Consider the following 11,625-nt stretch of genomic DNA (forward strand, 5'->3'; position numbering starts at 1 on the left):
AAATAATTAATATAATAAGCAGTGTTATAGGAAAACAAAGAATTTTTCAAATTTTTAATTGTCATCAAAATTTTGGCTTACTATAAAACTGTCTCAAACATTTAATTCATTATGCGATCAATTACAAGGAACATATGATTCACTGCTTTATTAATGTCTTAACAAGGAACTGTCATGGATTCCAGTTTCTTTTTTATAATTAGTCGTGAGTTTGAATAAAGTTGTATCTTACAATTTGCTATCACATTGTTTTTTATGTAATATTTTGACTTTAAAACTCTTTTTATTTGTCTGACCTTATTTATTAAAACTTGAATACAAATAAAGTTGGATATAGAAAGGTTTACTGGTAACAGCTTCATATATGATCAATGTTATTATTTATTTAAATTGGACAATATATGGTTACATAATTGCAAACAATTTTGAGTTTGGGTCTCTTTTGAGTGGAACCTAGGTGATTCCAGGTAACTTTAGTTTTGTAAGAAAAAGCATATTTTTTTTTTTTTTTACAAACTATTATATTTTTTTTATATTCATATTGACTGAGTCCAGGGAAAATTTAGCTCATATAATATAATAATAAAAATAAAATCTTAGGTTTTCTCTATGCTGTTTCATGATTGCTGCCATAGGTAGTTAAAACAGTAAAATTAAAAATATTTCCTAGCCAGAGCCACTGCAATTTTCTTCCTTTTCAGAAATTAAAAGGAAGTTTGCCTTTAAGGTGGTAATTGCAACCTCTCCAAAGCTTGTTATTATTTTAAAAAAGAAATTTTTAAAGATAAGGCATCTAAACAAATACCAGAGCCTTCCAAGGGTTTTTTCCCCCCATGTGGGTGGCATTGGCTTATTCCATACAGCCAAATATTATTTAATTATGTTCTATGAAATATCTGTTGAACAGATTGCCCGATCTCTTTATTACTGCTATTATTTTTAAGTTATCTGATTTATTAATATACTATACCATAACTATATCTTTTGTACATTTTTGTTTAGAAATTTAAAATATTTATGTATGTAACATATTTTTGTATGGTCTGTTAATTTTAATATACTATCATAAATAATATTCTAATTTGTATATAGATCTTTGAATAATATTTATCGTTGTTTTTTGTATGCCAGACATTCAAGTATAATATGTTCAAGGGTTTCATTATCACTACAGTTTTTGCATTGAAAAGTTTTAGTTATATTACTCCAACAATCAGTAAAGGGTTATTGTAATATTAACACGACTCGAAAATCTAACTTTTGAGAAAATGATTTTCTATGGATTTCAAAGATTTTTTTTTTATATTAAAACTCATTTTTGTTTGCTATCCAATTAAACTATTAGGTGTTGCTTTATAATGGGATATTCTTCATTTATGTTTATAAGCCAGAATGAGTTTTAATACAAATTAAAAAATCCTTGAAATCCATTTTCTCAAAGGTTAGATTTTAAAGTGAGTATTGAATTAAACTTGTAACATAATAAATTATCTAGAGAGAATAGAAAGTATTTATTGATTCTTTTTATCAGATGAAAGGGTTTTCTGTTTTTTTAACTGACTTATTTATCGCGATAACATTTTAGAATGTTATAGTTCTTCAGATATTAAAGATATATCACTTACCAAGGATACCAAGCCTGTAGTTGATTGTAACAAGTATCATATTGTAGTCGAGGAGGTACCTCGGCCCATAGGCAGCGCCTGTACCAAATGCAAATGCCCCTCCATGGATATATACGTTGATTGGGAATGATGCATTGCTTCCAATTGAAGGCAGCTACAGAATTAATTTTTCACAATTATTATCTATAATTACTAAAAAATATTGTACTTCGTGATTTAATTAATTCTCTTAGAAAAAAATATGTATAAATTGTTTATTTAATGTTGATTAAAGAAGCTACATACATGTATATTAACAGTTGCAGGAACTGAAAATAACAAATCATTTTTATTTCAAAAGAATTACTCCTTAATTTTTATTTTCATGAAATAATAAACATTCCATTGACATTGTTATGTTAAATTTTTTTTTCCAAACAGTTTTCATTTTATTTTTTAGTTCATAAACCTTATGATACCAGTTCTTATAACTGTATTTTAAGTTCTTAAATTCCAAATTTAAGAACTTCAGATATATTAAGATTAATTTGATGTCCTTAAAAAAGATAGTGTTTTATTTTAATATCTGTTAAATAAAGTAGAAGTCACATCCCATTGTGAGTTTTTAAATATTAATTGCGGAGCCAATCATCAGTTTCTTATAAGAGTACAAGCTCATAGCTATATTTCAAGAATTAGAATCCAACTAAACCAACAACATTTTTAATTGTTATAAACTTGGTTAGAAAAAATTAAAATCAAACTAGAAATTTAAGGAGCAATTTTTATTTAATAATGGTTGAAAAGTGTTTGAGTAATATTGTTCAGGAACCCAATGCATAAAATTCAGCCCTTAGAACATAGAGCTACATATAATTTTGAAAATTAGTTTCTACCACACTTAACTTGGAAATGCATTTCTGGACAATTAATTTAATATAGCAAGGAATCAGATATTTTATCAAATCCCATAACAGTGCATTTTTTGCTAGCAAAAAAATATAAGAAATTTAACAGCATTCTATGAATTCTATGTTGAATAATAAGTATTATAAGTCATTAATTTATTGTAAAACATAAATCAAAAAACAATATATTTTTTTTAATATTGCCAAAAACTGAGGTATACTACACATGAATTCAAGCTAAACCCAGAAATGTATTTCTGGTGGTTGAAAACTGTTACAAAGCAGCTAATTAATGTAATGATTCAGTTAAATGGTACAGTGGTAAACCACCTTTTGTGTATGTACATGGGCTTCAACTGACCAGCATTTGCAGCTCAAGGAATATCCATTGTCGCAAAAACTGATCTCAAATTAAAAAAAAAAATACCTACTTTGTTATTTTATAAAATTTATTAGTAAGTATTTTAAAATAATCAATTTATCTAAACATTTTAAATATGATAGAATATCATTTTTATAATTATTTCCAGATGTAAGTTCTAAGAACTGGATTTTATACATCTGACTCTTCTATTAATAGCTATATGAGATTTGGGTTTTCTATTAAGCTGTGTTATGTAGCCTGGTGCCTCATCAGTTAGTTCTTTGAAGATGATTGTCTTTAGTCTTGTTGTTTTTGAAACGTATTTAAAAAAAAAAAGTTTTGAAGGTTGTGAGCAGTTAAAAATGACAGCATTGGTAGGACTTCAATTTTTTTTTAAATTATTGAATAAAAAAGTCTACTTATCTAACCTAAGTTTGATATTAAAGATATGATTATAAAAATTTTAAAATGGAGTGTTTTACTACAACTAGCTTAGATATAGTAAGCATTATATTTAGTTATCACCTGTGGTGTGTATACATTGAGATAAAGGCAGTCTTCTTGGCCTCCTGTAACTCTGAACAGAGAAAAGTACTGAAGGCAGGCAGGCGCCATGACTCCAGCATCTCTGGGTCTTCTCCATGGTCTTACTGGTTGAGGTAGCTAAATTCATGGGTATATGTACATTTAAATTAATGATTATATTATAGAATATTTGTTATCAGCTAAACTCATTCATCTATGTTCTTTCAAACTTACACATTAAAAAGTTTTTTATAGAAGTATTTTGTTAAAAAAATTTTTAAGACAATTATAATTCCTTGTTTTATACAAAAACTTCTAATTCAAAGTAATAATGAAATACTAAAAAATATCTAATATTAGGAAATATAAGGAATATTAATGAAGTTACGGAGCTTTATGAGAAGAAAATCTGAGGATCAAACTTAAAACAAGACAAAAATGATTCAGTATACCATTATTATTGATATATATATATATATATATATATATATATATATTTATTAATTGTTATTATTATATTTTATGCTGTTCAATTGGAAGAGATAAATTTGGGCACAGAATAATATCTATATTTTTAAAATTTTCTTTTAATCAATATGTTTATTAATACAGATTTTTGTATACATCCAAATACAACATTATTTCTAAATAGAATTCTAATATATAAATAAAATAATATTGTAAATTCCTCTAGCCCAATTTCCTTTATTATGTACAACAATTCTAAAAGAAATATATTATATAAGGACGATGGTGAATTTTAGTAACGGGAGCAGAATGGCTCTTTGGCAAGACACTGTACTACTAACTCCAAGGATCTGGTTTTGAACCTAGCTGTGGTATATAATTATTTATTCTATTACTGTACCTGTGAGTCAACCCTGTAGGTTCAAGGAGCTCTACAGGTCCTCACTAAGTGGGTACTCTTAATTGGGGAAAAATCCAGTGCTTTAGCTTGATCATGAACAAAAAACCTTCTTGTAAAACCATTATTCAAGAAACAGTACTCCCTTACAAAGTACTGAACTCCTGACCCTCCATCAATTGTTGAAGCAGATTTCATTTTTCATTCATAATTTAGTAACAACACAAAGTTTATAATTTTTTTTATTGTTTTAAAATAAGTGTTTTTATTTAATTACAATGTTCCAATAGCTTAGGGTGGAGACTAGTTACGATATATCCAGGAGAAAAATAATCAAGTAAATAAGAAAATGCAAACTGCGGGTTGTTAACGTTCCCTCTTTGGAGGGGCCTCACAGCTTGTTGCACCAAACAAGAGAAAAGCTGTTGAGCTACTACAAGGCAAGAATTAAAAAAAATCTCAGTTCATGTTCTCTTATTTACCTGATTTCTCTCATCTTGTAGAATGGACTGTTTGAAAATTACCAGATTGTAGTCTACAATCAAGTTTAATACTAACTAAGTAGGATGCATGGAGTGTCCTTACCGATGTTGATCAAATCTCACATTTGGTGATTTTTCATTGAAGAAACAAAAGTCATATATCCATTGACATATATCCAACTGATCCTGGGACCTAAGAAAAGAATAAAATACCTCGAAACTGCTTCATTTTATTTAATGACTTAGGAAAATTGTAAATACATGGTACACCACAAAAACATTTACTTTCCAGATCAGATTAAAGGAAAAATATTGACAAAAAACTAATTGATTTTTTATCAAATAATTTTAATCACTGTTTAAATTACAAACCAAACTAGTCTTATAAAATTTTTCTTGCAGGAAAGGAAGGTAAATTTTGATTCAGCACACCAAAAAACCTTTATGTTTAAAATATTATAAGTTAAGGGAAGAGGAGGCTCAATTTTGTTAGACCACAAAACACAGTTCAGTTTGAAGCTCTATCTTAGCTTTAGTTGATGCAATTTCATACTTGAAATCGTTAGAATGAGAAGAGTTATTTCTATCCATCTATCTAGCAGTTATGGCATCATTTTAAAAGGTTTGTGGGACAAAAATTGATTTTTTTTTTTCAATGATATTTTGAACATACAGATTGTCAAGGTGGTAAATCAAAATAGTTCATGATATTTGATATAAAAAATCTAAAAGACTAATTGACTTATTAAATTAAACTTTTTTTTATTTGATTAAAAATTATTACTTTCTAATATTTGTGTTTCTTTTTTAATTTACTGAAGAAAGTTAATATTTTGGTGAATAAAACCATATCATTACCATTTTCCCAACCCAAGATTTAACATTAAGTTGTTTCGGGGTGAGTTATTCCTGTTAACTTTTTTTTTTGCAAGGTCCCAGATCAGATATTTTGGTTTCCTCTGAGTCTGATTTAGTTTTTTAATGTTTATCAGTAATAAAAGGCATACAATGAATAATTTAAATAAATCTGGTGCGGGGCGTGCATCACATAACTTTCAATTACCACTCTTTAGTTGAAATTAATCCTCGCTCGTTTCAGAACAGATTTTTCTATATTATTTACTGTAGCAATATTTTCCTGTATTAATGTTTAAACAGATCCTTTCAGCTGACAGATTGACTGACTTCAATTTCAATAGTTCTCAGGAAAGTACTTTTAATATTATTTCTCATTGCTAATTAGGTTTTTGTTGAAAAAGCTAACTATCAACTTCTTTCATAGTTTACATTTATATATTTTTCATTATTAACAAAAATTTGAGATAATTAAATGTTTCAAACTAACAAAGTTAAAGGTACTTTAAAGGAAGCCATTTTGAAAATTTAGCATTTAAGCTCTGTTAAACTATTTCAATGAGGATAAGACCTAGCTAATGCTAAAGACCACTTAATTGTATGTTAATATACCGAGTTTAATCTAAGTAGTTTGAGCTATTTTCAAGAAAATCGAAGAAAATAAATTATATAAAAAGGCATTTCCGGTCAGTCGATTTTATAGAGAAAATTGTTGCAATACCCCAGACATATACCTACCCGTTTTAAATATGTAATTTCAATTTTTCACGACTATTCATTTTTTAGCTTATTTGAACTCAAGGGACTACAAAACCTGTATATCCTTCAAAAAAGTCGAATTCGAAATTTATGATGCTCGTCATTCTTTCCATTACTGTAGCTTACTGAGAGTAAAAAAAAAAAATTTTGTTGTAAATTAGTAGTGAAAAAATTACCATTTTCAAAAGCATTTTCCAAAAAAAATGATTAAATTGTAAGAGTTACTAGTAAGTATAGCTTTAACTACAAAATGCGTTGGATTCCGATACATACAACAGTACCTCTCAGGTAAATGACATGTTTGATCTTAATGTACATTTATAAAGCTTATTTCTTATATTTTATAGTGATATTACTCCATACTTGGAACCTGAGGGGTCCGACTGGAGGAGCCGCGAAGGGTATGTTCCGGAACGCAGATATGGTCCTGCCTTGGATAGTGGTCATGGGTATCCCGACGAGGACTCCATCAGGAATGGTAACAGAGGGCCTCTCACCCCTGGCCTCCAGTATCAAGAGGAGTAATAGGATTCCTGTCTTCTGCATTGGATCGTTGGCGAACTGAGGGCGTCTTATCTCAACAGTCGGGCGTCGAAGGGTTTCCTAACTGTCGGAAGCTATTTAGATAATGCTTAGTGACTTAAGACGTCGGGTTTTCACGGATAATTAGCCAAGTAGAACAGAAAATGTTTTAAATACTCTTAAGGAAAACTTTAAATATATTATGTTTTTATTATTGATCCCTGACTGGATTAACAACACACTAGAAGTAGTATATGTCTCGTATAATCCAAGTGCTCCTGACAAAAAAAATTAAGATATTTCACTTCAATATTTGATTAATACAATAAAAACTATACACATAAGAGTAAAAATCGATGACATTGCAAAAAATGGTAAAGGGGAAGAAAAAAATAAATGACAGTCGTCCCAGAGGTTAAACAAATCACTTTTTGAGTTCAATTTTTTTTTACAAAACATGATAAGGTGTACACTCCCTGAACTTTATATTATTCTAGACAGAAAACGATTTGTCGCTTTTTCAATCGATTATCTATAAAACTACCTACAATACTAAAACACTTTATAGTAAATTATTTGAAGTAGACTAAATTTTCTAAAATATGAACTCTAATGTAGCACTTTACGTTTAATAGTTCTTTAGATAAGGGTTTTTATAAATAACGAAAAATCATTATTTGGGAATATATTTTGGTAAATATCATGAAAACTAGTATTCCTACCAATATATTAACTATGAACTAATTTATAGTGCACCAAAATAGCTTTAATTCTATTAGTACTAATAGACATCTGTACGTCTAATTTTTCCAGAGGTATAGAATTTCTAAACAGCAAAAAACTCAATATTTTGTGAATTTATTTTAGAAAATATCTTGGAAACTACTGCTCTTCCGAAAACATTAATTATAAACTATTTTATAGTGCAGTCATTCGGTCTGTCTTTTGAGATCGGTATACATGCACCTCAAGAAAAGCACGTTTACACATGTTGAAGTGAGAGTAGAGGATGCATTTTGACAAAATATTTATTCTAATCTTTAACACTGATCTCCAAATTCCCTCTAAATATGGGCCGAATCGGACTAATCGTTTTCGAAATATAATTGCGCCGAGGAACATTCCTTTACGAAACCATAAGCAAAGGTAGTGTATGGAATCTGATAAAATGGAGATTGGACCAACTGGACACCAATCTGCACCATGCCAAAAAATTTTTTTTTTTAATATTTATTTATTGCTATTTACAACTGTACATCATAATACATTTAGTAAATCTGATCTAAGTTAAATTGGAGTGTTACAGGCGTGTAGAGAAACTACCCATGGGTAGCACTCTAATGACATTAACTGGTCTCGTGGTCATCATCTTTTCAGGCGCCTCGGAGGATTGTCAGGAATGGAAGAGGATGCAAGATTAGAAACTAGGAGGTTTGAGTGGTTAGAGAGTTTATAATGGAAGGAGTGATATCTGGTTCGGGCTAGATCGGTTATATAGGGAACATTAAGGTCTTTATGTATGATTTTATATGTGACAAAGTAAGTAGCATTGAGGATTTTACGAAGGATTTTGGATTGTAAGGATTGAATACGAGAGGAATTCGAAGGTTTAGTGGAGCCCCAATGCTCAACTCCATATGTCCAAATTGGCCTTATTACAGTCATGTAGATCAGTCTTTTGTAATGTGTTGGAAGTTTAGACCGTTTGTCTAGTAAGTGCTGTAATAATCAAAATCGACATGCAGTTTCCTGTCTTTTCAGTCTAGTGTGAGGATTCCAGGTTGATTATTATAATTTGATTTTTATTATTATTATAAGCTGATTTTTATTGGCTATTTATTAATTCACACCAGTCTTCAGATCAACGGCAACCAGCAAATGTGATATCTTGTAAAATTACAACAATAACATGAGTGGCATGATAAATACCCATCGATGCTTCCTCGTGACTTAAATTGATTTCATTAGTTAGCTAAGGAGGTCTTTGGTACGTGCTGTTGGCATTGTTCTATTATTTCTTATTGTTTTTATTCTATCAAGATAACAAGTTAAGAATAGTCCCACAGACAGTAAAACGTACAGCCAGAAACTTGAATCAGCAACGAAGAGAAGATGTGGTATTAACCCGTCTTCGGATAGGCCATACTCGACTCACCCACGGTCATCTCATGAAAAAAGAAAATGCACCGACGTGTCGCTACTGTGGAAACGATCTCACCGTTAGGCATATTCTCACTGAATGTATTTCTCACGAACCACACCGATTCTCGTCAGATATACAGGAAATGTTAAGAGAAAATCCCACAACAATAACAAAACTTTTTCACTTTTTAAAAATCATTAATATTTATGATCACATACAGTGTAACTGTCCAGCATGGATAAATGGTTGCACAATTTAATATAGTAATTTACTAACTACGACAATTTTAATTGCAACTTTATAAAAATGTAAATTGTAATTGTAAATATGTAAATTCTAATAGCAACTTTATAAAAATGTAAATTTTAATTGTAATCGTTATTTTGTAACTTTCTCACTTTGTAATTTTATGTAACTTTCTCACTTCGTAATTTTGTGAATATGTCAATCGTAATCTACTAACTTTTTAATTTCAGTGTAAATGGCACCAGTGGTCGAAACATTTAAATAAATACATAATAATAATAATTTCTTTTTTATTCATTCAATATTTCATACATTTAAAATTTTAATTTTCTACATTTTTATTTATTATCACATCAAGTTTCTCTTCCACTTCAGTATAAAAATGGATGCATTTATTATGAATAATTCATTAGATTGATGTTTTCTAAATGTGAGAATAGTTTACCAAACAGAAATGTCCTTAAGGATTTCGAACAGCAGCGGATAGCATTATTTTTTGACATTTAAATCATGTAAAAAGATAGCCGATTTTTTTTAGCGTATACCACGACTGTAGGATTTTTCCATGATTATTTTCGTTTCCTTACTTTTTTCTCTAAATTACCAATAATGTTCCCTATGTAACCGATCTAGCCCGAACCAGATATCACTCCTTCCATTATAAACTCCCTAACCTCTCAAACCCCCTAGTGTCTAACCTTGCATCCTCTTCCCTTCTTGACAATATTCCGAGACGCCTGAAAAGAAGATGGCCAGGAGACCAACTAATGTAAGATGTCATTAGAGTCCTACCAATGGGTAGTTTCTCTACACGCCTGTAACACTCCAATTAAACTTAGATCAGATTTACTAAATGTTTTATAATGTACAGTTGTAAATAGCAATAAATAAATATTAAAAAAAAATTACCAATGCATTTCTTTCATAAATTGTCTAGATAATAAAAAAAATTAAAATTAAAATCTGTACATCTACAACCCTTGAAGGGTCCAGGGGTTCAGTACTTTGTAAGGAAGTAATGACTGTTACGAGACCAACGGCTGTGCAAGGAAGTGATTTGGTCAGAATAACGCTTGACCGCCAAATGTTTACGCAATTAAGGGTACCCAATTTAAGAGGCTGGGTGGACCCCAGGAGGGCTCCAGAACCCACAAGAGTTGACTCACGGCTACAGTGTAACAGAAAATAATTTTCTACCCCCGGATTAAGGCACATAATGAATAATATAGTCATAGAAACCTCACTGCTATGAATGTATAATTTAAATTAATTAAAGAAATTAATTTGTTTAATTTTATTTCTAAATTTACTCACTTTATCGAGGAAAGAATGTTTTCAGAAGTTTTATTCCTTATTTAGTGTTAGAGATTTTGTTTTTAAATAGAAAACTTTGGCCCTCCTGGTAGGGATGGGATATCGATATCGATATTATCGAAATATCGATATTTTGTCTCCGATATCCGATATTTTGATATCGATATCCAGTAACCGATAATATCGAAATATCGATATTTTCCTTACCTGGATTTTAATTATAAAGATTCATTCTCGACAAAATTATTAAATATTAACTCAGTTCATTGTAAATTATAAGAGTTACAGTTTATCCAAATATACGTTTTACTAATAATAATATTTCTGACCATGAAATTACTATTTTATCAATATATAGACCACCTCGGACAAAAATTAAAAAATGTATCAAAGAGTTGATTGAATTGCTTTATATAATTAGTATTTTATGACTGATTTTACATTACAAATTATGTAAAGTTTGATTGTTTCAATTTACAATAGATAGATAGCCTCGGTGCAATAAATGTATCGGTAAAATTGTTATTATGAGTTTTAAATGATACCGTGAGTTACGCTTCTTTCTGTAAGAACTAAATACCAACTATGTTAAAATAGGAACTTTGAGCAATTCAATGCAATTAGTTTGAATGAAACTGGTCAAAAATTGTATTAAGTCTTTCCTATATGGAGACATTTGTAATTAGAAAGTTGTATTCGGCTTTTGTTTCTGAAATGGTTTTTGAGAACAAGTTTAGTGAATAAATCTTTATTTACTCGTAAGTGAAAGTTTCAAACCATCACGAATAAGGCGACCGTTAAGGATAGGATTATCTAATTTTCTACGAAGTGTTTACATTTTATCCTCTCCGGCTCTCGGCGTATTGATAAAGCTTCTCTTGTTTTGTTTTTTTCTATGCATTTGTACAAACATGTTATTTTATAAAATTATTTCTTATATAAATACAACAAACGAAATTGTATTAACAAACTTCATTCATTAAAATAATACATTTATTAGATGTACTTATTTAAAAAAAAAAAACTTTTTAAAGAAAA

The 11,625-nt window shown here is 29.4% G+C and overlaps 1 protein-coding gene across 1 annotated transcript in view; it reads right to left on the reverse strand.

Annotated features, from left to right (window-relative positions):
* Nucleotides 1-6,916, reverse strand: part of LOC106679732 (carboxylic ester hydrolase) — a 13,247-nt gene extending 6,331 nt beyond the window's left edge. The window contains exons 1-3 of the mRNA XM_014419050.2: nucleotides 6,726-6,916; nucleotides 3,402-3,539; nucleotides 1,626-1,779 (exon numbers count right to left, since the gene is read on the reverse strand). Coding sequence (XP_014274536.1) covers nucleotides 1,626-1,779; nucleotides 3,402-3,539; nucleotides 6,726-6,908 — 475 coding nt within the window. The 5' untranslated portion in view covers nucleotides 6,909-6,916. The remainder of the gene's footprint in view (nucleotides 1-1,625; nucleotides 1,780-3,401; nucleotides 3,540-6,725) is intronic.
* Between the last annotated feature and the right edge of the window lie 4,709 nt (nucleotides 6,917-11,625).

The sequence above is a fragment of the Halyomorpha halys genome, unplaced genomic scaffold (genome assembly GCF_000696795.3).
Source record: "Halyomorpha halys isolate HHAL.00 unplaced genomic scaffold, Hhal_1.1 Scaffold216.1, whole genome shotgun sequence".
NCBI lineage: Eukaryota > Metazoa > Arthropoda > Insecta > Hemiptera > Pentatomidae > Halyomorpha > Halyomorpha halys.